General features: G+C 39.1%; 1 protein-coding gene across 3 annotated transcripts in view; it reads left to right on the top strand.

Annotated features, from left to right (window-relative positions):
- Positions 1 to 27,566, top strand: part of WDR19 (WD repeat domain 19) — a 93,792-nt gene that overhangs the window by 37,361 nt on the left and 28,865 nt on the right. For all 3 annotated transcript variants that reach the window (XM_032853204.1, XM_032853194.1, XM_032853213.1), the window contains 14 exons: positions 4,651 to 4,800; positions 8,436 to 8,583; positions 8,713 to 8,917; positions 10,509 to 10,668; positions 10,872 to 10,982; positions 13,777 to 13,886; positions 17,283 to 17,340; positions 20,332 to 20,472; positions 20,553 to 20,635; positions 21,100 to 21,183; positions 22,384 to 22,530; positions 22,900 to 23,024; positions 25,089 to 25,201; positions 26,733 to 26,801. In XM_032853204.1, the coding sequence (XP_032709095.1) occupies positions 4,651 to 4,800; positions 8,436 to 8,583; positions 8,713 to 8,917; positions 10,509 to 10,668; positions 10,872 to 10,982; positions 13,777 to 13,886; positions 17,283 to 17,340; positions 20,332 to 20,472; positions 20,553 to 20,635; positions 21,100 to 21,183; positions 22,384 to 22,530; positions 22,900 to 23,024; positions 25,089 to 25,201; positions 26,733 to 26,801 (1,704 nt within the window). The remainder of the gene's footprint in view (positions 1 to 4,650; positions 4,801 to 8,435; positions 8,584 to 8,712; positions 8,918 to 10,508; positions 10,669 to 10,871; positions 10,983 to 13,776; positions 13,887 to 17,282; positions 17,341 to 20,331; positions 20,473 to 20,552; positions 20,636 to 21,099; positions 21,184 to 22,383; positions 22,531 to 22,899; positions 23,025 to 25,088; positions 25,202 to 26,732; positions 26,802 to 27,566) is intronic.

Below are 27,566 nucleotides of genomic sequence, written 5' to 3'. Positions count from 1 at the left end.
TATACATCAGTATGGTAGGTCTCACATGTCCGATAAAGTAGTAAGAGATATGGTAAATAATAGCAAACGTAATACATTTATGCGAGATGTAACAGTTTATAAAGCCCTGATCTCACTTGTTTTATCTCATTAGTTTTATAAAATAAGCAGGGAAGTTTTAGAGACTGAAGAACATTGAAGATTAAGAGGTTAGTAGGTTTGTAACAGATGCAGATCTTGGCCAGTATCTCCTGATGTAAAATCCACTTTGCACTCTTCCACTTGGCATTTTGAATTGAGAACTCAAGGTATGGTGGTCTGTCCGGAAGTCAGCATTTATCTCAATCTCTTTCTTGAGTGATTCTGAAAATACGTGTTTTTAAAGTTTTAGCGGTATATATCTTAGCATATAAAGTATGACTGATTCACAACAAACTGGTATTTAAAGTCCACAATTTGGTAAGTTTTGACTTGTCCGTACCTGTGAAGCAGCATCAGTTCAATCAAAATAGTAAACATGGCGGCACCTGCGTGGCTCAGCTGGTTAAGCCTCTTCCTTGGGCTCTGGTCATGATCCCAGGGTCCTGGAATCAAGCCTCACATCAGGCTCTCTGCTCAACAGGGAGCCTGCTTCCTCCTCTCTCTCTGCCTGCCTCACTGCCTACTTACAATCACTGTCTGTCAAATTAATAAATAAAATCTTTAAAAAAACAAATAGTAAACATGGTCATCACCACCAAACGTTTTCTCATGCCCCTTTATGATTCCTCCTTCCCGTCCTGGAATCCCCCATGTCACTATAAATGCGTTTCTGTTTTCTAGAATTTTATGTAAATGGAATCACATGGTATATACTTCTTTCTTTCTGCCTTCTTTTATTCAGTATCATTATTTTGAGATTCATTCCTCTTGTGTGTATCAATTGTTGATTCCTTTTTCCTGCTGGTGTGGCATTCTGTAGTATACCTTTATCATAATCGGCTTAACCATGAACCTAAGGATGGACTTTGTGGGTGTTTCCAGTTCGGAGTTGTTTCCAGCCTGGATTATTTCCAGGATGGGGTATTTACAAATAAAGCTGCTGTAAACATTCGTGTTCAAGCCTTTGCATGGACATATGCTTTCTTTTCTCTTGGATAAATACCAACAAGTAGAATGGCTGCATCATATGGCATGTGTATGTTTATTTTTTTAAGATACTGATAAACTGTCTCTATATTGGTTGTACCATTTTACATTCCCATCAACAGTGCGAGCATTCCAATTCCTTCACATCCTCACTGACATTTGATGTCGTCAATCTGCTTAATTTTACCCACTCTTAAGTGTGTAGTGAAATCTCGTGATTTTAATTTCCTTTTCCTTAATGGATTCCTGTGGAACATCTTTCCTTTACCTTTATCCCCCTCTCTCCTCCCCCCTCCACTAGCATCTTTTCATGGGCTTTTTTGGCCTCAGTATATCTTTGCTGAAGTGTCTGTTCAAATTTCTTTGGCCATTTCTTAATTGGGTTGTTTTCTTATTATTGATTTTTGAGAGTTCTTTATATATTCTGGATTCAAGTCCATAATTTATCAGATATATGCTTTGTAAGTATTTTCTCCCATTGCATCAGTTGCCTTTTCATTCTCTTAACAGTGTTTCTGACAGAGAAGAAATTTTTTTTATTTTGATGAAGTCCAACTTACCAATTTATTTTTTTACAGATTGTGTTTTGGTGTCATATCTAAGTAATCTTTGCCTAACCCAAGGTCCCAGAGTTTTTCTCTGGTGTTTTCTTCTATAAGTTTTGCAGTTTTATGTTTTGTACTTGGGTCTATGATCCATTTTGAGTTAATTTTTGTTTATGCTGTGAGGTATGGATCAAAGTTCATTTTTTTGTTTAAAGATACTCCAATTGTCCCAGCACTATCTGTTGAAAAGATTGTCCTTTCTCCACTAAATCGTCTTTGTACTTTTGTCAGAAATCAAATTGTCCATAAATGTGTGGGTCTTTTTCTGGAATTGCTCATTCCATTGATCCGTGTGTCTGTACTTATAACAGTATCACACTGTTTTAGTTACTCTAGCTTTATAATAAGTCTTGAAATCAGGTCACATTAGCCCTCCAACTTTGAGTTTCTTTTTCCAAGTTGTCTTGGCTGTTCTCACTACTTTGCATTCCCATTTGAATTTATGATAAGCTTGTCAATTTTTACAGAAGTCCTCCTGGGAATTTTAATGGGATCATGTTGAATTTACAGATCAGTTGCCACCTTAGCAAAATCTGCTCACCAATGAATGAGGTATCTATCTCCATTCATTTAGATTTTAATTTCTCTTAGTGTTTTTGTATTTCCACAGCTCTGCCTACATCCTCCTCCCTTCGCCATGCCTTGAAAAATCTCAAAGCAAAAGCTGGAGGACTCGTGGGGCTCACCTGGTTTATTTCCAAAATCTCGGGCAGAACTCATTGTTCTTTGTTGCCACATTCCAGGATCTTGCAAACTGCTTTTTCATGATTTTTGCATACTGTTTTTGGTTGTTTGGGGTAGGAATGTTAAATCCAGGCTGTTACCCTATCTTGGTCTGAATAAGAAGTCCAAGATGTTACGTGTTTTTATTTTAATTAAACTTTTTTTTTTTAGATAATTGTAGATTCTTCACAGGTGGTTGTAAGAAACAATACAAAGTGATCCCACGTAAGAAACAAAACAGATCCAATATGCTCTTTTCCTAGTTTCCTCCAATGGTAACATTATATTACATATCATAGTGAGGATATTAACATTGATAGTCAAGATACAGAATGGTTCTTTAATCACAAGGATGCCTTCATGTTGCTATTTTATAGACACACTCACTTGCCTCCTGCCCTCACCCCAACCTTAATCCTTGCTAACAAAGTTATAGTTACAACAAGGGTTACAACAGGGATTGAACTGTAGGAGTCTACTAGTATGTGCTTTTTTCCAATAAATACAGGACCTATTTATATAGCTTTTTTCTTAATAAATACTGTACTGTAAGTACAAATAACTACTGTAAATGTATTTTTCTTATGGTTCTTATAATATTTTCTCTAACTTTATTGGAAGAATACAGTATATAATATATTTAACACACAAAGTATGTGTTAATCAACTATGTTGTTGGTAAATCTTCCAGTCAATAGTAGGCTATTAGTAATTTAGTTTGGGGGAGTCAAAGTTATACGTGCATTTTCAGCTATCGGGATGGGAGTGGTCAGTAACCTTAATCTCAGTGTTGTTCAAGGATCAACTGCAATCTGGTCTCCCTTTCTATAATTTGGCATTTCAGTAGTGTTACATAAGTAGAATCATACACCAGGTAACCTTTGGGGATTGCTTCTTTTCACTCACATACTTCTCTGGAGATGTATTTGAGTCATTGTGTGCAACCAATAATTTGTTCATTTTTATTGCTGAGTGGTATTCTACGGTATGGATATACCAGTTTGTTTAAGCGCTCACCAATTGAAGGGCATCTGGATAGGTTCCTGTTTTTTACTATTGCCCGTGAAGCTTCTATAAACATTCATATACAGGTTTTTGTGTGAACAAGTTTTTACTTCTCTGTAATAAGTACCCAGAAGTAAATGTGAAGTTATGACTTCATCACATCCACTATGAGGCTGTAATAAAAAAAAAAGTCAGATAATAACAAGTGTTGAGGGGGTTGGAGAGGAATCAGAGCTCTTATACGCTGCTGGTGGGAATGTAAAATGGTGCAGCTGCTCGGCAGAACGCTCTGCTAATTATGTAAGAGATTAGACATAGGGGTCCCTGGGGGGCTCAGTTGATTGAGTATCTGACTCGATTTTGGCTCAGGTCATGATCTCAGGGTTATGTTTTCCAGCCCTACTTTGGGCTCTGCGCTCAGTGAGGAGTCTGCTTGAGATTCTCTCTCTTCCTTTCTCTCTGTCCCTCCCCCTTCTCTAAAATAATAAATAAATAAATCTATACAAAAATAGATAAATAAATAGACATAGCTACCATATGACCCAGGAATTTCATTCTTGGTTATACCCAAGATAAGGGTTTATATTAAAACTGTATATTCATTGGGAAGAATTAATATGATTATTATGGTGAGTCTTCTAGTCCATGAACACTGTATACCCTCCATTTATTTAGATCTTCTTTGATTCTTTCATCAGGGTTGTATAGTTTTCAGCATCTAAATCCTGTGCAAGTTTTCTTAAATTTATACATAAATATTTCATCTTTTTTGAGTGATTATAAATGGTAATATATTTCTAAATTTTGGTATGTATAGTTCATTGCTAATATATAGAAATACAGTTGATTCCATGAGGTGGTTTTGTTTATTTCAGTTTTCTAGTTGGTCTTAATTAACAGCAAAAATATTTTAAAACATGATTTGAAAGTTATTCTTAAACAGTAAGGATATTTCCTATAAGTGAAAACTCTGAAAATCAATTATACTTCAATATCACTAAGAATATTAGAACTAACTGTTGAATCACATGTATATTCTCACTTACTCTCTTGGATCTGTACGTTTACATATAGTAAATATTAGTTTTAGACTCTTCCTGCATGAAGAATATGGTACATTTTCTCTTAAAATTGGAAGTGTGTTTAAGTGCCTAAAGTATTTTCTTGCAACCTTTTTATTCCTATTACTGGATTTTTTTTTTTCCTTTAGACTGGTGTTATTCAGTATTTCTACATCGAAGATTGGCAATTTGTTAATGATTATCGACATCCTGTTGGTGTGAAAAAGATTTTTCCTGACCCAAATGGGACCAGATTAATTTTCATTGATGAAAAAAGTGATGGATTTGTCTACTGTCCAGTAAGTCTGGAAGATTTTTTAAGCATTCATTTTTTTTTAAGGTAATATATAAAGAAAAGTATTTTTAATATGTATTATATATAAAACCATTGTTCCATAACTAGTTCAAGGATTAGAGTACTTTGTTAAATCACATTTGTGATCCATTTTTATAACTATTTGCATCAAGAAAACTTTTTCCATTATTTTGCAGTTTTTCATTGTATCAGTCCCAGGAAGATTCTTTAAATGGAAAAATAGTTACATTCTGTACCACTTTAACCTTATTTACTGCACAATATTACAGTATATCTTGATGTACATGACTTTTCTTTCCAGATATGCAATGAGCTTCAGAGGTCAGGGACTCCTTTCTGCCCATCTCACTTGATTTTCCTCTTGCCTTGTTTATCCTGAACAGAAAGAAAAGTTATTTTTGTATATGATAGAGTAAAAACAGGAGCCCCCTTTTTAGAATCAGTTACTCTTATTTTTATACACCCCTTACTTTTTTTTTTTTTAATAAATTAGAAAAAGGAGATAGGTTTTTAACATCATTTACCGTACTTGGATTTTTCATTTACTTACTTTTTTTTTTTTTTAAAGATTTTATTTATTTATTTGATAGAGAGATCACAAGCAGGCAGAGAGGCAGGCAGAGAGAGAGGAGGAAGCAGGCTCCCTGCCGAGCAGAGAGCCCGATGCGGGGCTCGATCCCAGGACTCCGAGATCATGACCCGAGCCAAAGGCAGCGGCTTAACCCACTGAGCCACCCAGGCGCCCCCATTTACTTACTTTTGATATCCAGTTAATGATTTAGTATGTTCTTGGTCACAGTTCACATAGCCTACAGCTGCTCTTGGAGGCATCTTTTTTTTTTTTTAAGGTTTTATTTAATTATTATAGAGACAGAGCATGAGCAGGGTGGGCAAAGGCAGAGGGAGAGGCAACTTCCCTGCTGAGCAGGGAGCCCAACACGGGCTTGATCCCAGGACCCTGATATCATGACCTGAGACAGGTCATGATCCTTCCTTCCTTCCTTCTTTCCTTCCTTCCTTCCTTCCTTCTTTCCTTTTCTCTCTTCCCTTCCTTCCTTCCTTTTCTCTCTTCCCTTCCTTCCTGTCTCTTTCTCTTCCTTTAACTTTTTTCTTTTTTTCCTCATTTTATCTTTGATAAATCTTTGTTACATTTGATAAATGGAACAGGTTTCTCCACAGGAGCTCCTGGATTATTGAAGCAAAATTCCCAATGGACCAGTTCTTAATTCAACCCATTCCTCTCCCAGTCACAGAACAAATGAGGCCAAATGCCATAAATAGCAAGATAACCCCTGAGTTCTCTCTGCTTGATCAGGAAATTCCTCTTGGACAAATCCCCTTTCTGTAACAGGGTCCTTGTCCGAGTTACCCAAGCTCCGCGCCTGGGCTCACTTGGACTTGCCATTTTCTGACTGTGTGACCTTGGTCTGTGTGTCCAAGGTCACACAGTCAGAAAATGGCATCTGTGGTCTGAGCCCAGGGTGACTTCCTCCAGAGCCCTCGCTTTGATTGGAATCCCAGTTTCACCGTTGATAAAATGGGTGCAGTTCTTCTTCGTTTTTTTTTTTTAATATTTTATTTATTTATTTGACAGAGAGAGATAACAAGTAGGCAGAGAGGCAGGCAGAGAGAGAGAGGGAAGCAGGCTCCCCGCTGAGCAGAGAGCCCGATGTGGGGCTCGATCCCAGGACCCTGAGATCATGACCTGAGCTAAAGGCAGAGGCTTAACCTACTGAGCCACCCAGGTACCCCAAAAATGGGTGCAGTTCTACCTACTCTGTAGCTTGTTATGTAAAAATGAAATGGGACGATGTGCATAAAGCGTTTAGTATGTGCCTGCCATGTAATAAGCACCAAAGAATGGTTACCTTGGGGTGCCTGGGTGGCTCAGTCGTTAAGCGTCTGCCTTCGTCTCAGGTCATGATCCCAGTGTCTTGGGATGGAGCCCTGAGTCAGGCTCCCTGCTCTGTGGGAAGCCTACTTCTCCCTTTACCCCCTGCTCATGCTCTCTCTTGCTATCTCTCTCTCTCTCTGTCAAATAAATAAAATAAAATAAAAGGTTACCTTTAAAAAAAAATTCTACCACCAGTCTGGTGGCACTGTGTGCTCATCTGCATAAACCTACAGTCAGTGTCAAACAGTGGTTGGAAGCATAAGCATAAGTCTAAGCATAGACTGGGGGGCAGTCTGCATACTGGGTCCAAGTCCTGCTTTTCAGCTTACTAGCTGTGTGACTCTGGGCAAATTTCCTTGTGCCTGAGCTGCTTTCTCTGCAAAATGGGCATAAGGATGCCTATCCTGGGGGCACCTGGTTGGCTCAGTCAGTTAAGCGTTTGACTTCATCTCAGGTCATGATCTCGGGGTCCTGGGATCGAGCCCCACATCGGGCTCACTGCTCAGCGGGGAGCCTGCTTCTTCCTCTCCCTGTTCCCCTCCCCCTGCTTGTGCCCTCTTCCTCTCTTGTGCTCTGCTATCTCTCTTCAAATAAATAAATAAAATCTTTAAGAAAAGAATGCCTATCTTGTATAGTATGAGGTTAGAATTCAATCAGGTTGCATATAAATAAGTAGTTGGCACAATGCCTGATAAGTAGCACTATTTATTTATTAGAAACATAATTAAAACTACATATAATTTTAAATTTTCTGCTAACCACATTTTTTTTTTTTTTACAAGAAGATAAAAAGAAACAGGTGAAATTGATGTTAATGTGTTCAACCCAATATTAATACTTCGGTATGTAATCGATATAAAATATGACTGAAATGTTTTACCCCCTTTTTCGTACTAGCTCCCTGAGATCAGTGGGTCGTCTAAACTTCCGTCTCAGTTGGCCTAGACACGTTTCAGCTTCCAGAGAGCCATGGGACTGTGAGCTAGTGGCTACTCTGTTGCACAGCTGAGCTCTAGAGTATTAGCTAGTCTGTGCTCTTATATTTCCTTCTTATTTTGCAAGCAAGATGCAAGATGAGGGAGGGAGGAGGGGGGATGGCTCAGCTGCATGTTCAGGCCTGTCTGCGGAGGTCGGTGGAATATGTGCATTGATTTTTTTTTTAATAGCTTATATCACTAACAGTACATTTTATTTTTATTGGTGTGTGTTCTAGAGAAGGTTTTGAAATAAAACAGACCCCGTGGAGTTTATTTGATTTCCAGATATGTATGAATTAATTAGTTTCTTCTCTAGCTGATCCATTTCTATACCAGGTATTGAAAATTTTCTCAACACAAGTGTGTTCGTAGTTTAAATTTCTGTTGTGTTCAGCAGCTTTGATCTTTGTCTGTTTTTTAAGCTGAAGCTTTTGTGTCCAGACTTGCCGTTTTTCCTGAAAATGCACCGTTTTTAAATTTTATTTTATTTTATTTTATTTTATTTTATTTTTTGTACCAAGTTTTAGAAAGTCTTGATTTGCCATACAAACCCCGGGGTTTTTTTCAAGCCAGATCTAGTATAGGAATAGGAAAAGGAACTTTCCTTCCCGCTGTGGCTGGAATGTTGTTGGGGTGAACAAGGTGGGAAAGCTGCAGGCCGCCAAGGCAGCAAACAGGCTCCTACCCAGGCCAGCGATGACAGTTACAGTACAGACTTGGGGCAGATCTGTAAATCCTGTTTCATAGGTTAATGATGCTACCTATGAGATTCCAGACTTTTCACCAACCATTAAAGGTGTTCTTTGGGAAAACTGGCCGATGGATAAAGGCGTATTTATTGCCTACGATGACGATAAGGTGTACACTTACGTCTTCCACAAGGACACGATACAAGGTACGTAATCATTTTTCTTGTGCAGTTGTTGGTAAATAAATTTCCGTGACAGTGAAATTAAAGCATTCCTTTCTGATTTATGGGCTGAAGATCCGCTTTTAACATTAAGGTGTCTGTTTTCAAATCTAGGGTCCAAGGTCATCTTGGCTGGAGGCACCAAAGTGCCCTTCTCTCACAGACCTTTGCTGTTGTTTAACGGGGAGCTGACCTGCCAGACGCAGAGCGGGAAAATAAACAACATCTACCTAAGCACCCACAAGTTCCTCGACAGTTTAAAAGACGTGGGGCCGAGCGAGCTGCGGCGGATGCTGTCGCAGACTTTAATGCTCAAAAGGTGGGGGGACTCCAGAGGCTTCTCCCCTTCTCCCAAGCGTCGTTTGCTTTTGTGATTTTTAAAGGTCAAATCCTATTAAAGTAGCGGGAGATGATAGTATTTGCATCATTTACAGGATTATTGTGAGGCTTAGATAAGAAAACCAGGTGGGCGGGGTGGAGAATGTGTGTGAATTCTAAAGGAAGTGCAACTGTCCTAAGCCCTTCAGAACAAAGAGGTTCCTCATCACCCAAATAGCACACTTACAGTGAAATGAATAGTTAATAATTAATAAGCCTCATGATTTCAACAGTATCCTAATGTCGACATAAGAAGTTTGGGTTTTCCTTGCTGGGGACGTCCTTTTTCTGCTTCTTACCTGTTAACGGCCGCTGTGAGCTTTCCTTTGTGGTTCCAACCGTGTCTTACATGTTGCTGTTCCTTAGGGTCCCATGAGCACCTCTTCTCTTCTCTAATGATTCTTCCTGAGTGCATCTCCCCTACTGACACGGCTCCAATAGCATTCATAAGAGGTGGACTCTAGAACGTGTATCTTCCACTTAAACCTGTATGTACTGCTACCCACCAGCTGTGTGTTTGGGAGTCCATGAGCTCCTCACACTTGCTCTGTTTAAAACAGCTCATCTTCCCCAGCCTCCGCTTTCCCCCCAGTCCTGATCCCACATGCACATGTCCCAACATACACACCAACACCAACGCACACCCACACCTCAGACCTTTTCCTCCCTGCTGCCCCGTATTCCCCCACTAACGCGGGCCCTCACTCAGAAAAATCCATACTCTAACCACTTCCCGACCGCCCTCTCGGCTGATAGCCTCATGACAATCTCACCTAGTCACCACCTTTGAAAATACCAGTCAGGGGACACCTGGGGGACTCAGTCAGTTAAGCATCTGCCTTTAGCTCAGGTCATGATTCCAAGGTCCTGGATCGAGTCCTGCATCAGAGCCCGCTTCTCCCTCTCTCTCTGCCTGCCACTACCCCTGCTTGTGGGTGTTCTCTCTCTCTGCCTCTCTCTAGTAAATAAATAAATAAATAAATAAATAAAGTATTTAAATTTAAAATTTTTAAATGTTTAAAAAACATTTTAAATGTTTTTTTTAAAAAAGAACATTTTTAAAAAGATTTTATTTATTTGAGAGAGGGAGATAGTGAGAGAGAGCCTAAGCCGGGGGGAAGAAGGAGAAGAAGACATCCAAGAAAAAAGATTGATCTGTACAATAAAGGAAGAAAAGTTTATGTAGTTTTTCGTAACTTGGAAATGAGGATGACAGATGAAGCAGTGTTTTTTTTTAAAGATTTTATTTATTTATTTGACAGATCACAAGTAGGCAGAGAGGCAGGCAGAGAGAGAGAGGAGGAAGCAGGCTCCCTGCTGAGCAGAGAGCCCGATGCGGGGCTCGATCCCAAGTCCCTGGGATCATGACCTGAGCCGAAGGCAGAGGCTTTAACCCACTGAGCCACCCAGGCGTCCCCGAAGCAGTGTTTTTGCAAAATTTAAGACCCAACATGATAATACATATAACCTGAAAATTGCCAACCAGGGGCCAAATAGAGCTCCCTGATGAAACCGATATGTTGAAATGCTAGGTTTTCTGATGCTTGGGAAATGTGCAAGCTTCTGAATGATCACACTGCCTGGAATGAGCTGGCCAGAGCTTGTCTCCATCACATGGAAGTGGAGTTTGCCATCCGCGTTTATCGGACAATTGGAAATGTGGGCATGGTGATGTCCTTGGAACAGATAAAGGTAAACAGCATCTCATGAGACTTAACTGCATTCGGATTTAAATGGTATGTATTCATTCATGTTAAGTTTCCACAGTTAGTCTTCCCTAACTCATCAGCAAGTTAATTGGTAGAACCTTAACCACTTCCTACTAAGCAAAGTCTTAAAAAAAAAAAAAATGAAACACTTATATTTCTTCTCATTAAAACTGCTTTTATTTGTAGGGAATAGAAGACTACAATCTTCTGGCGGGACATCTTGCCATGTTTACTAGTGATTTCAACTTGGCTCAGGACCTGTACCTTGCGTCCAGCTGTCCTATTGCTGCGCTGGAGGTATGGCAGCGGATAAAGCTGGGAAGAACGTAATTAGAATTGTTCAGCACCGGAAGCCTCATGCCTTCCCCCTCCTGAAATTTAGACATTTCAGCTTTAAGACCCCTGAGTATTCATTAATTTCAAAAATACTTCCATTCTGTGTTCTGTGGAACTGTAAAAGGCATGTAATTGTAATGTTACCAAATAATTTCAAGTCTCAGTTGTGTCCAAAGGGAACAGATTATGTAATTTACAGAAATGCACACACGTGGCAACAGCCACTGTTCATCGAGAGCCCACATGTGACGGGCACTCTCCTAAGCACTTGATATATTTTTAACTCAGTTAACCCTCACAGCAATCCCAGTAGATAGTTATTGTCTCTATTGCCAAATGGGGACACTGAGGTGCATGTATCTTTTACTTGGCATATGAGATTTTGTTGTGCACTGAGAGGTTTACCAAGGACCTTACTTTCCCAGAGATGAGCATTGCAGGGGAAGGACTAGAACAGAGGGAAGGACCCAGATCAGTGCAAGGGCCAAGTGGCTATATAGAATAGCAGTTAAGAATAGGGACTTTAGGGGTAGACATGTCTGGGTTCAGATCCCAGCTCTGTATCACCCTGGACAAGTTATTTAATCTTCCTATCTCCTGGTCCATTTCTTTAAAGTAGGGGGAAAAATACCTGGTCTATAGGGTTGCTATAAAGATTTTAAAATGAGGCTAAATCCTTTGGGACACTGCCTGATCAATAGTAAAGACCCTGGGATGCCTGGGTGGCTCAGTCAGTTAAGTGTCTGCCTTCAGCTTGGGTCATGATCCCAGGGTCCTGGGATCTAGTCCCACATGAGGCTCCTTATTCAGTGGTGACCCTGCTTCTTCCTCTGCCCCCACCCCACTGGCTCATGCTGTCTCTCTCTCTCTCTGACAAATAAATAAATAAAATCTTTTAAAAAAACAGTTAAGACGCAAAGTGATAGCTATTGTCATTAACGTTATCCTACCTCAAATCAGCATTTGCTCAATTACAGAGAGGAGGTGTTTTAAAAAATACTTGCTATTGGTTTTACAACTTCATTTTTTTTCAAATTACTTGACAGCCAATTTCCATTTTTAAATTTTAAGTGAACTGGGGTTCCTGGGTGGCTCAGTGGGTTAAACTTCTGCCTTAGCTCAGGTCATGATCTCAGGGTCCTGGGGTGGAGCCCTGCATCAGGCTCTCTGCCTGCCTCTCTGCCTACTTGTGATCTCTCTCTCTATCAAATAAATTAAAAAAAAAAAAAAACCTTTAAATTTTAAGTGAACTGAATTAATTTTGTTCTAACAAAAAATTTAAATAATTTTATATTATTTGCAACAATTGAGGACACCCTGAGAAATTTTCAGAACTTGGACTGGTACACATTGAAGTAGGGATATGGTTGTGATATGAAGGAAAAAATGTCACCTTAATTCTTCTGCATTTAGCTGTGAGCACTTGCCATTTGCTACCAGATTTGTAAAGGATTTGAGGTGATGGGTGGAGAGGGGTAGAGAGGGGTGGCTTGTACCTGTCATTCCTTTAACCTCAGTGTGAAGGCTGAGGAGTTAGCCAGGTAAAGAGGTCAGAGGCATAGCCCTGCTGCTTAGCTCTGTATATCAAACTTTGTATATAAAACTGGCCTCTCTTTGCCTCCATTTCTGAATCTCTAAAATGGGTAAAAGAAAAGTAACTTGCTAAAGGCCCAATTAAGATAACTGAACAAGCTAATGTCCTCGAATAGGAGCTGGCAAAGAATAGCACTTGGAAAAATGTTAGCTATTATTAATTCCTTACAAAGTGTGACTAAAGTGAGGAATGAACTCCAAAAGATTCTTTAAGGATTAGTTTATGTTTGAAATTGTGTCCCAGATGCAGATAAAAGACCACAGGAGCCTGGAAGAAAGACATGTTCACATTTTATCTTTATGTTTGCTATTAGTCATGTAGTTTCAGATTTTCTCAGGAAATAACATCAATTCCTATAGTTAAGTATTTCTCATTTTTTTTTATTCTCTCCCCTCTAGTAAGAAAACTTAACCTTAATTGATGGAATTGATTTTAATTCATTTTAATTTTTTCATATGGGTAAAAATTAAATCCAAAAGAATAATATTTTGTTAGGGAGGGTTGAGTTTTGGAGGACCACAAACCGTTGTAATAGTAAGATGGTTTTGCTCTCCAAGAACCAGTTTTACCCCCATGGGAGCTCTGTCACCCCCACTGAGAATGTATGTTTGAGTACTATGTTAAGTTACAGGGTCAAGTTCCACTTTTTTTAAGATTTTATTTATTTACTTGAGAGAGAGAGACAGTGAGAGAGAGCATGAGCGAGAAGGTCAGAAGGAGAAGCTGACTCCCTGTGGAGCTGGGAGCCCGATGCAGGACTCGATCCCGGGACTCTGGGATCATGACCTGAGCTAAAGGCAGTTGCCCAACCAACTGAGCCACCCAGGCATCCCTCAAATTCCACTTTTGTTTTTTTTTTAAGATTTTATTTATTTATTTGACATACAGAGATCACAAGTAGGCAGAGAGACAGACAGAGAGAGAGGAGGAAGCAGGCTCCCTGCTGAGTGGAGAGCCCGATGTGGGTCTCGATCCCAGGACCCTGGGATCATGATCTGAGCCGAAGGCAGAGGCTTAAACCACTGAGCCACCCAGGCGCCCCTCAAATTCCACTTTTTAAACAAAAAGCTCTTCTAATCACTTCTGGTAAAATTAGCACTGTATGGTGACAATGCAAAGTAATTTGTTCATTTGAAATTAAGGTCTCTGTCTTCCCAATAGATGAGAAGGGATTTACAGCACTGGGACAGCGCGCTACAACTGGCAAAGCGCTTAGCTCCGGACCAGATACCGTTTATATCAAAAGAATATGCTATTCAGCTTGAATTCACGTAAGTCCTTCTCTTTATGTTTTTTGGTCAGTCGCTAACTGCTAATATCCCCAATTCCGAGCTGCCATTAATGAGAAGGCCCTCCATTGACTGAGTAATTGCTTGTTAGAGGTAAAAATCTATATTATCTGTAGTTCCAAAAAAATTGTCTTTTCTCACTAGCGAAGGCTTGTCCAGGCCTTTATCCACTGTCATTTTCAGCATTTCTTCGAACACTTCACGGCTTTGCAGTGTAATTTCAAGTCCTAGTGAAAAAAAGCACAGAATTTGGTCTACATCTTCTGTTTGCTTAAAATTATAGTTTTCCTCTCTCTAAGTTGAATTGCATCTGGATAAAGGTTGGGTTGAAAGTCAAGCCCGAAGCTTTTCACAGGTGGTCATTCAACGCTTGAGTAGTCATCCTTCGTGCTACGTGAGTCGGCTTCGCAGATCTCTCCTACCTTGGGAAACTGTCAGTTCCAAGAGCGTTAGAGTTTTCTGATGCTCTTTGTTGCTCGACCGCCTTAATTGTCGGTAGTCTTAATTACAGAATGTAGATTTTTATTTCATGGATAAAAATGTGATGCGTAAAAAGTGTGATGGTAGAAGCATTCAGAATCCAGTGTTAAGCTCACAGGCAGCCATGCTTAGTGCTACCAAGGCATTTAAATACCTGGAGAGGCAATTCAAGTGAATAATTTTCTTGCAAATTCACTTCACACAGGTGTGTACAATAACGACTGTATCACACCCCTGGACAGTTTCTTTTGACATTGATTATACATTGCCATTTCAAAAATAGTGAAATGTGGAAAAGTATTGGTCTTTGAACAAAGAAAAAATGGTTCTAACGGTTTTTAAAAAATATTTTTATGTAGTTCTACCTTATTTTCAGCTGACTTTGGATTCACTGAGAATATGGACACCCAAACTATATCTGGAGAACTCATGCTTTCAAAAAGTGGTCTTTCATGTCTAACTGTCCTCCCTTATTTGAAATTTTATATCTTCCAAATAAAAACTTTTTAGAGATTTCATTTCTTTTGTAGCCAACCTCAATTTAAGTTTGTCACATATTTGCCCCTTAAAAAGTAACTCTGGAAGGGCGCCTGGATGGCTCAGTTGGTAGCGCCTGTGACTCTTGATCTCAGGGTTGTGAGTTCACGTCCCATGTTAGGTGTAAAGCTTATTTTAAAATAAAATCTATTTTTTAAAAAAGTAACTTCATATATTAAAAAGGACAAATTGCAATCTTAGTGCATAACCTAAAGGTCACGGCCTCCCAGTGCCTTGGCATTCCATCTCCATCCTGAGAGTGACAGGGTCTTAGAGCACAAAACCTCTGTGCTAAAGGGAAAAGGGTCATTTCATTGGGAAATGACCCACCATATCCTCCCAGAACACAGACACCTTAGTAAACCCTTGGACCGTGGAGAAAACATTTATTTTCTCCTTTTGGGGGGAAATCAAAGCTTTTGTAGCAAACTCTAAAACTTTGTCTTATTACAGTCGGGTGAGCTGAGGTCCGTTGAAAGCCAGTGCTTTGTTGATATTTCTTAAAATTTCTAGCACTTTCTCACCACCAACTCCCAAAACTTTCACTGCTATTTGGACTCTGATCTAGACACACACCCAGTCCCCAGTGATCAAGCATTTCCTTTGTAATCATAGTAACTAAGTAGGTTAGTGGGTAAGGAAACCGAGTGAGGCTTAGGGAGGTTGGATAACTTGCCTCAGCTGATAAAAGATGGAGCTCTCGTGGAGCTTAGAGCCATTTTTAGAGGAAGATGGACTGCAGTTGGGCCTCAGCCACAAATCATAGGATTCATTCTGTCCAGATAATCAAAGCAAGGTAATAAATAGGTCTTGTGGATATGCATACCCATGTTAGCATCAGTTATGGGAGTATTATTGTTATTTATATTATATATAATGCTTTTTATCTCAGTAAGAACCAGGGCCTTTGATACTGTAATCCTAAGCGTGTTCCTTCGTGTCTGCCCTGATCCCTTCAATACATATTCTTCTTACAAATATTGGGCCTTCAGAAAATACATTCATTTTCATGGTCACGTGATTGTCATTTAGTGCCTCAAAAGTGGCCTATTCAGAAGACACGAACAAACATTTCTCCAAGGAAGACATACAGAGGGCCAAGAGATCCGTGGAAAAGCACTCAGCATCAGGGAAATGCAAATCAAAACCACAATCAGATATCATCTCACACCTGTCAGAATGTCTAAAATAAAAAACAGAAGAAACAGGTGTTGGTGAGGATGTGAGAAAAAGGAACCCTCATGCACTGTTGGTGGAAATGCAAACTGGAGCAGCCACTGTGGAAAACAGCATGGAGATTCCTCAGAAAATTAAAAACAGAATTATCATATGATCCAGTAATCACACTACTGGGTATTTACTCCAAAAAAAACCCCGAAAACACTCATTCAAAAAGATGTATTTTTGAATGCAATCCTACATTTACTGCAGTGTTATTTACAAGAGCCTAGATGGGGAAGCAACCCGAGTGTCCACCGACAGATGAGCGGGTCAGAGGGTGTGGTGTACACACAATGCAGTGTTTGCTTGGCCGTAAAAAAGAATGCAGTCTTGCCATTTGTAATAACACCCGTGGATCTCCAGGGTAAAACGCTAAGTGAAATTAAGTCAGAGAAAAACAAATACTGTGTGATTTTACTCATATGTGGAATTTAAGAAACAAAATAAATGAAGAAAAAAGACAAAAAACCTGTACTCTTAAAAATAGAGAACAAACTGGTGGTTGCCAGAGGGGAGATGGGGCAGGGGGTGAAGTAGGTGGAGGGGATTAACAGTGCACTTTCCATGATGAGCACTGAGGTGCATTCGTTGAATCATTGTACACCTGAAACTAACAACACTGTGTGTTAATTATACTTGAATTTAAAAAATAATTTTTTAAACACAAAGGATTCCCCCCCAGAAGTGGCCCATCACATTTAACATAGCCCCCCAAAATGCCTGACATACTACAAAGTAAGTACCCTACAGTCTCGCATAATCCAGCTTTATAATTATTATTTTTTGAGAGAGAGTGCATGCACAAACACACGTGAGTTAGTGGGGGTGGGGAGCCGAGGGAGTCGGGGGAGAGAATCTTGAACAGTTTCCCTGATCAGCATGGAGCTCAATCTCATGACCCAAAAGACCATGACCTGAGCCAAAATCAAGAGTCAGATGCTTAACTGACTGAGCCACCCCCAGGTGCCCCATAATCATTTTTAAAATGAACTGCACTTGAAAAAAAAAAAAGCTTGTATGTTGTGTATCACATCTTTTGTGAGCTCAAGCAACCCAGTGACAAAGATTATCTTTTAAATCTTGTCTATGTAAATATGATACATATTTATGTATTGAAATTCACTCTGATTTTTCTTTCAGGGGTGATTATGTAAATGCTTTGGCTCATTATGAGAAAGGAATAACTGGTGATCAGAAGGTAACCTTGAATCAAGATATGTGTAATTATCTTCAGGTTTGTTAGATTCATTTAAAAAGCCATTGTCTGAATTGCATCTTACTTATTCAGTATCTGGTAGGTGAGCTCTTTTTCAGTTTATTAACAACCTTGCAAAGGATATAGTTACATCATTTAAAAACACTTAAAAACTAAAGGTGAAAATATTTTTATCAGTCTGAAAAAGATATATTTTCCTTTGTATATTAACTGTGAGCTTCTTGTTAATGCTGGGAGTAAAATTTTTATCCCTTCCCACGTATAGGCTGACTATGATTTTCATGAAGCTTTTCCTTTCACTCTCTTAAAACGTTGCACTAACCACTGAGAAGTTAACTCCCAGGCCGTAAAGTCCATTTTGCCCCTTCATCTGTCACGCTGTATCTTTTATGATGATCCCGGAAAGCATGGACTTTACCCACTATTCCAGCCTATTGTCCCCCTAGAATTTTAGCTCAAGAAGCCAAATTTTGCAACAAAAGTTGATGTTTTTACATGATGTCTTGTAAAGAGTGAAAATCTTATTTGATGTTTTTACATGATGTCTTGTTAAGAGTGAAAATTTTATTTGATGTTTTTACGTGATGTCTTGTAAAGAGTGAAAATCTTATTTCCTGTCTTATATCTAGAATTTTTATTACAGAAGTCAGACAATTTCATTACGGTCAATTTAAAAACTGTGACAGTGTGACATGAAAAGTCACCTTTTCATTCTCTCCTCTATCACATGACTCAGTGGTAACCACTGGTCACAGTTTTATATATTTCCACACAAGAATCTCTTGTAAGCATGCAGATATGTATGAAATGTGGGTTTTTACTAAATACAAAAGCATTCATTTCCATTCATTTAGCAAAGATGAACTGAAATCCGTTCTATGAAAAGCAGCATTCGGCTTTCTTCATGGTCTTTCAAGTCAATACACACAAATCGACTGTAATCTTTTAAGAGTTTCTCATGTCCTGTTGTTTATTTTTTTTTTATTTTTTATTTTATTATTATTATTTTTAAAGATTTTATTTATTTATTTGACAGAGAGATCACAAGCAGGCAGAGAGGCAGGCAGAGAGAGAGGAGGAAGCAGGCTCCCTGCTAAGCAGAGAGCCCGATGCGGGGCTCGATCCCAGGACTCCGAGATCATGACCTGAGCCGAAGGCAGCAGCTTAACCCACTGAGCCACCCAGGCGCCCCCTGCTGTTTATTTTTTTTATTTATTTGTTTTTTTAAAGATTTTATTTATTTGTTTGACAGACAGAGATCACAAGTAGGCAGAGAGGCAGGCAGAGAGAGGAGGAAGCAGGCTCCCTGCTGAGTAGAGAGCCCGATGAGGGGCTCCATCCCAGGACCTGGGATCATGACCTGAGCAGAAAGCAGAGGCTTTAACACTGAGCCAGCTAGGCGCCCCCTCATGTCCTGTTGTTTAGATGTGGCACAGTTTTTTCATCTACTCCCTTATTGAATTATAATTGTTTTTGCTTTTTTTTTTTAACTATGAAAATACTGCCATGAATGTTCTACCTAGTATACTTGTATCTCTAATTACCTAAGATAGTATTTCTGAAGGATATATTCTTATAGATGGGATTTCTAGGTCATAGAATGTATGCTTTTAATTTCTTACAATGTCAGGTTGCTCTCCAAAAGAATTTATAGCGACTTATACAGCTCAAGGCCTGTATGGAGGTGTCGATCCCACCTCCCCATTTCCAACAACATCTAATGTTACCGTGTTATCTCCTCTACCAATTTCATAAGCCAAAAAAAGGTATTTTATGTGTATTTGGTTATTAGTGGAGCTGAGCATGTTTTATTTCTTGGTCAATTACATGTTTTTTTATGAATTGCCTGATCATATCCTTTGCCCATGTAACTCAGGTTTTTGATCTTTTCTTTGGCTACATATATTTTAGGTGTTGTTTTTTTTTTAAAATCCGTGTTATTGAATACAGTAACTGCTAGCCACACATGGCTATTTAAACTCGTGAAAATGAAATAAAATTTAAAATTCAGTTCCTCTGTCACACTGGCCATATTTCAGCTTCTCAAGAGCTGCTCGTGACTGTTAGCTACCATGTTGGACCAGGCAGGTACAGAACATTTCCATCACCACAGAGTGTTCTAGACCTGGTGCTTCACATAAAATGCAATCTGACAGTATAGTTCACTAGTACACATTAATTACTTGAAAATTTCTGTAGTTATCTTTAATGAATTAAACAACTTTACATAAAGTTTTTAATGTTTAATCATGTCTAATGGAGAAATCTTCCATTCCATAAATGTTTTTTTTCCTTAGATTTGCTCATAGCATTTATGCTGTGTAACAAATATATTACTTCTTACATAAAATTTTATACCAAGAAGACATACAAAGATATACAAGGCATGACATTGGGTAGTAAAAATTTGTTCTTAAGCATCAATGATCTAGGCTTCTTTTTTTTTTTTTTAGGTTTTATTTAAATTCAAGTTAGTTAACATACAGTGTATTATTAGTTTCAGGGGAAGAATTTAGTAAATCACCAGTTGCATTTAACACCTGGTATTCGTTCCATCAAGTGCCCTCCTTCATGCCCATGACCCAGTTACCCTGTCCTCCCACCCACCTCCCCCCTGCAACCCTCAGATTGTTCTTTGTAGCTAAGAGTCTCTTACAGCTCACCTCCCTCTCTGCTTTTATCATATTCTTCCTTCCCTTTATGTTCATCGGTTTTCTTTCTTAACTTCCACATATGAGTGAAATTGTTAGATATTTGTAAAGATCTAGACTTCTAAAGAAAAAAGTATGGCTTTGTAACGGGTGATTTAAAAAAAAAAAAGGACTCGGTGTTATTTCATAACCTTGAGATTTGCCTGGAAGGGTTAATGAAAGTAGTGTTTGGGCTCATTTTATATTTAAATTAATTGTTTGGCTGAAATAAATCAGTTTAACTTAGGGTCTGATTTGTAACTTATTTGCCTTATGATTTCAGGAACACGATGAAGTGTGTCTGGCTGGGGTGGCCCAGATGTCCATAAGAATGGGAGACATACGCCGAGGGGTTAACCAGGCGCTAAAGCATCCCAGCAGGGTCCTTAAAAGAGACTGTGGCACCATATTGGAGAATATGAAGGTGTGCTTGTCTCTGCATAAATATTCATGGGCACTTTCATGTAATAAATTCAGTGTTTTAATAATCTCCTATTAATTTAGCAATTTTCAGAAGCAGCCCAATTGTATGAAAAGGGTCTCTATTATGACAAAGCAGCCTCGGTTTACATCCGCTGTAAGAATTGGTAAGAATTGGCTAAAACTTGTTCCAAGCAGGTATGGAAATGAAGGGGTCCTGGTGGTCTCCCCTCTTGTTTCCTTGCGGTTCCTCCCTCCTGGACATCCTGTTCCCTCTTCTCTTTATCTCCTTCTTCTTCTTTTGTGAGCTTATGTTCATAGTTCACTTTCCAAAGAACAGTATGTCCTATCAGTCTGGTGTGGGGAGATCTCTGATCAGACAAGTTACTAGGGGAAAAAGCTCTGTTGGTCCCGAAGAGCTCAACCACTGTCTTGGTTTCCCACAGAGAGGGAGGGCAGGGGTGTGGGGTCAGAAGGAAAAGCAGTTACGTCCTCTTCTACCTATAGGAACCAAGATTTCTTCAAAGATTGTGATAACTATTTTGAATCCTAAAAACTAACATATGATTGTAGGACGCTACCTCGGGTTTGAACATAGTGCTGACATTATTCTCCAAAACCTGCCTTCTAGGGCCAAAGTTGGTGAGCTTCTGCCTCGTGTTTCTTCCCCAAAGATTCACTTGCAGTATGCCAAAGCGAAAGAAGCCGATGGAAGGTTTGTACAGGTTCTCAGATTCGTTCAGATTTAAAGCACTTTGTAAGTTTGATAAATTAACCATCGACCTTTGCAACCTCTGCGAAAGGCAGTGTGGAGGAAGGAAACATCTTTTGCCTTCATCTGGCCTGAATTCCAGAATGTTCAGTCTCTCCCATAACTTATATACCTCAATTGATCCCTTGTATATTCAAATATAGGCTACTGTCTCTTGTATTTGAGAGTTAAATATTAAAGTTGATATTTTTGATGTAATGTGGCATGAAAACAAAGTGATCATCATTTTATTACGAAGGATAACATGGATGCAGAGGATAAGAACAGTGAAGGAATACGAACTCCCCACCCATGATAGCTCAGTGAGAGCCACAAAACAGCATCAAGATACCAGCAATGGATAGTTAATATCCAAAACATGCAAAGATTCCCAGCAACATGCTATAAGAAACTCAAAGTCAAGGATTCCCAGAGGAGGAAACACAATTATGAAATTGTATTTCGAATTAACATGAAAAAGCTCTACCTCATTAAATGTCTTACTAGAATGGGAAGAGCTGGATGGAGAGCTCGTGGGGAATGAAGAGAAGTCTCGAGCTCCATCTAGAGGTTGACATGCAAAGATTTTATAGATCACTTTTTGCTGTACCTATAAATGTGAAATAGTCTGTATTTTCTGTTCCCTAAAATAAGCTTATATCACTATTTTAATCTTCCCACTCCAAAAAAAGGTAAAGTGTAAAAAATTACATGGTTCAGGTGAGAAAACACAATTCAATATGAATATTTTACTGTTAGTTTATTAAACCTGTAAAAAGAACACATTTTAGTGAGACGAGTCCTTATATTCTTTCTGATGAAGAAGTAGTTCAAGAAAAATAAGAAACCACCACCAGACAGGCGCCTGGGTGGCTCAGGAGGTTAAGCATCTGCCTTTGGCTCAGGTCATGATCCGAGAGTCCTGGGATCAAATCCCACATCGGGCTCCTCACTCAGTAGGGAGCCTGCTTCTTCCTCTTCCACTCCCCCTGCTTGTGTTCCCTCTCTCAATGGCTCTCTCTCTCTCTCTCTCTCAAATAAATAAATAAAAATTTAAAAAAAAAAAAAGAAATCACCATCATTTAAAAATTGTCCCATTTATTGACATTTCTCCCCAATGCAACAGTGTTAAGAAAGCTTTTTTGAACTAAGTATTTCTTATAGATACAAAGAAGCTGTTGTGGCTTATGAGAATGCAAAACAGTGGAACAGTGTCATCCGCATCTATCTGGATCACCTCAACAATCCTGAGAAGGCTGTCAGTATTGTCAGAGAGACCCAGTCTCTGGATGGCGCCAAAATGGTAGCCAGGTAATGCATGTTCTTTGGAGTTCCAAAAACTAGCCTTAGAAGAAAGCCCATACTTCCCCTCATCAAATAAATTTTGTACAAAATTTTTAAAAATTTAAAACAAAAAATTTTTAAAAGACTAAATATTCCCAACTCAAAGGGAATATTTAGTCTTTTAAAAATTTTTTGTTAGGTCTGAGTATTTAAGTTCAAAGTGTGTCTGTTGCGGTCAGTGCGTGAGAGTAATGCTTTTCTAACATAAGCCTATAGTGTAGAACTGCGGTTTGCCTGATTTTTTTCAGTGGCTTCTCATAGTTGCAGAAAGATTTTATTTTGTCAATGACAAACTTACTGAAATGAGTCGAGCTGATGAAAGTAACTTTGTTTTAGGTTTTTCCTGCAGTTGGGTGACTACGGGTCTGCCATCCAGTTTCTTGTTATGTCCAAATGTAATAATGAAGCTTTCACACTGGCTCAGCAGCACAACAAAATGGAAATCTATGCAGACATTATTGGTAAATACCACTGTTTGCCCTCATTTCTCTTAAAGACTTGTATCATAGGAATCCTCAACTCTTATGATCCAAGTTTCGGATCGGCATGCCCCAACACATACCCTCACACCACTTACACATAGACACACACATATCTGTATGGTACCTGTCGGATTTCAGGATTCCTACTGTCTCAAAGTGAGATGGAATTACAAGACCATTTTCAAAAATTCAGGTTTTGGGGGGACCTTTAAAAGAGGTCCGATTTCCCAAATTCTGCCGTTTGTCAACCAGTGTTAAAACAAGGTTCCAAAATGAAGGTAACTGAAAACACAAAAGAATTTTTTAAGAAATATTTTCAAAAATGTTTTAAATTGACTTATAAATTAAGATTATATGATTATACCTGGAGGAAGAGTGATATAAGCAAGATACGGTTTTCCAGAAGAAGGTCCAAAAGAGAATTTTTCTATTTTGAGAACACCTGCCTAATGGGTTTTCTTCCCTTGTTTGCAATTATTCTTAGAAACCACTGAAATAATTTTGAGATTCATATATAATGTTATTTGTGGTGGTATTTTATTTTGTTTTGATTTTATTGTGGAAAAGTACACATAACATAAATTTATCATTTTAACCATTTTTACATGTACAGTTCAGTCATATTAAGTACATTAGCATTGTACAACCATCACCACCACCCATTTCCAGAACTTTTCCATCATCTTGAACTAAAACCCTGTACTCAGTGAGCAGTATCTCCCCGTTTCCCTCTCCTCCAGCCCCTGACTTTCTGTGTCTATAAATTTAATGATTCATAGTGTGTCATATAAGTGATATATAAATGTTGGTCCTTCTGTGTTATTTTGGGTTTTTTAATTTATTTACTTATTTTTATTTATTTTTTTAAGTGGGCTCCATGCACAGTGTGGAGCCCAATGTGAGGCTTGAACTCACAACCCTGAGATCAAGACCTGAGCTGAAATCAAGACCCAACACTCAATGGACTGAGCCGCCCAGGCAACCTTCTATTATTTTGTTTTTTGTTTTTTTTAATTCACAAAAGAATTGTGAATCCCTAAGAATTGATGATAGGATTTATGAAAAAATCTTTCAGTCTTTAAGGGAACAAATAGGTAAAAGCATCTTCTAATATCTTACAAAGCCATTCAGATAATTGGAGAAAATAAACAGCTAAAGAAAAAAAGGAAATACAGACAAAAGCAACATTAGACTCATTAATGTTTAGCTTGACAGATGACATTTCTGTCTCAACACTGCCAATCACCACAGCACTAATGCACTTGAGATTTTTTTCATTTCATAAGCATTTTTGTGTGTGTGTGTATGCACGCGCCTGAGCGCGCGCGCACAAACACACACACACACACACACAGTTACTTTTCTCCACCTTTCTTTACCCCCTTCTCCCATAAACTTCCTCTGTACCTTGGGCTGGAGGCCCAGGGCTGTCGTTATATTTGGTACATTAATGGACCTCCGACTTCTCTGTGTAAATGTAAGCAATGATTTTAGGTCCTTCTCCCTCTTTGCTTAACATATAAAGAAAAACAGTAATTATCTTTAAATGGCATCTATGGGCTACTTGAATATTACCTCCTTATTTGTCTGACAGATACAGACAGTTGTCGAAACCAGGCATTGCTGAGACGGGGAGACGGATTACATTTGTATTAAAGTTGACCTGTGATTGTTCTGAAACTCTAAGCCCATCACGATGGCGATTATAGTCCTAGTTGTTCCTGTTGTTTCAGGAGAGGAGATAAGGCTCTGAAAGATGGATAAAAGTTACAAAGGGTAATGTCAAACCACAACCTAGATTCTCACAAAGCCTCCTCATTTCCTGTCCTGATTCCTGTTTGAGTGAAAAGAAGATGGAACAGAGTTGATATTTGGGGTAATGACGGTGAAGGGGTTTTGTGAGGAAAACAAACACTCATAGCAACACTGATATTCACAGTTAAATTTTTTTTAATCATCTGATTTTGGATCTTATTTTTAAGTTAACAATAAAAGGTAAACACCTTTTGCTCAGATGTTTTACTCAATGAACTTCTGTCGTAGGTTCTGAAGATACTTCTAATGAAGACTATCAAAGCATCGCCTTATATTTTGAAGGAGAAAAAAGACATTTTCAGGCTGGAAAATTCTTCCTGCTGTGTGGCCAGTATTCACGAGTTAGTATTTCCCAAGAAAATACACATTGAACTCCATGGGAATGCTAGGGGAATTTTTTTTTTTTTTTAAGTTATCTCTATGCCCAATGAGGGGTTCATACTCATGAGCCTGAGATCAAGAGTCACATGTTCCACCAACTGAGCCAGCCAGGTGCCCCAGAAATATTTTAAAATATATTATGCTCCCAGACACCCAGATCTGAAGTCTGAGTTAACTTTAAATCCTCTCTCTCCCACAGCCAGTCACATTCTTCCTTTGTAGTATCTCTGACATCTGTCCCTTTTCATTCTACTTACCATCGACTTAATTCAGACCTGGGTCACCCCACTTATTATTTGATTATTAAAATATTATTTCTATTTTCCCTGTTTTTAGTTTCTGTCTCTATAACTCACCCTACATTTTGTTCCCCAAATGGTACATACTTCATTGCTAAAGAGCCCCACAGCAGGGGTTCTAGCAAGGACAGAACTAAGCAATGCTGTGCATTCATTGTGTGACAGGTTGGGGACTACTGGGTGGCACCTGTTTGGTCTGACAGAAATAGCTTCTGCTACCAGAACATTGCTGCCTTTCAGGAAGTGGTCCTACTAGTGCCGATCAGAGGGTTTTTCATGAGAAACCGAAGTCTCAGTCTCCCAATTTTAAAATAGGGACCCAGATATTTGTATAATACCTCACTCACCAAAAAAAACACTGTCTGTGAACTCAGCTTTCTGGCCACCAATATAGAGTTTCTGGCCACTTAGATAATGTCCAGACTCCTTAACTGACACTCAAGAGAAGTCCGACAAATTGACCAATGAGCCGGAACTTCCCAACCAGCTGCTGGCATCCAGCTGTTTCCATTGGAAAAAACCTATATTCCTGCTAGCCTTTTCCCAGTCCTTTTCTCATCTAGATTCTCCTCTTCCCCACCTACCACGGACCTGTTCCTCTTCAAGTCCTTTTTCCTGGGTGGCACCTTTGGGACCATCCTCATATAGATCAACATTTCTTCCTCGGAGCACCTATGAAAACAACCAGTCATACTGCCCCTTTATCATTTAAACTTTTATAACCTTAATTTTCTTCATAGATGTGGGGGTGTAGTGTTGTGGAATTAGCCCATTACGACTTAAAATAATTGGTTCCTTATATCATGACATTACACAGATCTGTCCTTCCTGGGATTCTCCCCAGCAGCCAACAAAGTCTCATGTATGTAGTAGCACATGGGCAGTAGATACCTGTCAGACGAACAAATGAATGAAAATAATTATTTCTTCACAATGAAAAAGGGCTTATTTTTCATTCTCCTCTCACCACAAGTCTGAACTAAATTCTGTAGAAGGGTCACTGGATCCTTCCATTGCTGAGACTGCACTCAGCCTTTCAAGAATGTATTTTAAGACCCAGACAACACACGCCCCTGGCTGAAAGGAGGGTACTTTCAGGAACTATCATTACTTTGAGTGTGTGAAAGCTTTGTTTTTCCCCAGGGTGAAAGCGGGCTGCACATTTTCAATTGCTATGCAATTCTCATTTCAGGCACTTAAACATTTCCTGAAATGTCCGAGCTCAGAAGATAATGCGGCCATAGAAATGGCAATTGAAACTGTAAGTAAACTCTGTAATGTGAACCTTTGAGAATGCCAATGTGCAAAATTAGACATGCGGAAGTAGACCAAAGAGTGTAACCAGTTCCCAGGTACCCATCATCTGACTTCAGCAGCGATTGACATGTGACCATTCTTATGTTATTCAGACCCCCACCTCTTTTTCTGTATTATTTTAAACCAAGTCATTTATTTATGGGCACAAAATCTGTCTATAAAAGATAAGAACCTTTGCATTTTCTTGTAGGTGTAACTTGCACACAGTAAAGTGCACAGATCCTAAATATAGAGCTCATTTTTTCATATGAGTACACTGGTGTGACCCCTGTTGAGATCAAGATATGGAACATTTCCAGCTTCCAGAATGCTCTCTTATGTTGCCTCCCAATCAGTGCCCCCAGTCAGGGGGAACCACAATTCTGACCTCTGTCCTTATAGACTGGTTGTATCTGTCTAGGTATTTCATATAAATGGCCTCATACATATTTTGTACTATTTTGTGTCCAGTTTCTTCCAATCAGCCGTTAAGTCTGCTAATGCATTGTGTTACTGCATGCAGCAATAGTTCATTTTTTTTAAAAGATTTTTATTTATTTATTTTTGTGATAGAGAGCACAGAAGCATGAGCGGGGGAGGGCCGGGGTTGGGGGGGGAAGCAGGCTCCCTGCTGAGCAAGGAGCCTGTTGTAAGACTCGATCCCAGGACCCTGAAATCATGACCTGAGCCAAAGGCAGACGCTTAACAGACTGAGCCACCCACATGCCCA

Source organism: Lontra canadensis, unplaced genomic scaffold, assembly GCF_010015895.1.
Source record: "Lontra canadensis isolate GAN:19392208 unplaced genomic scaffold, GSC_riverotter_1.0 scaffold1, whole genome shotgun sequence".
Classification (NCBI taxonomy): Eukaryota; Metazoa; Chordata; class Mammalia; order Carnivora; family Mustelidae; genus Lontra; species Lontra canadensis.
This window is presented reverse-complemented; position numbering and strand designations above follow the sequence as displayed.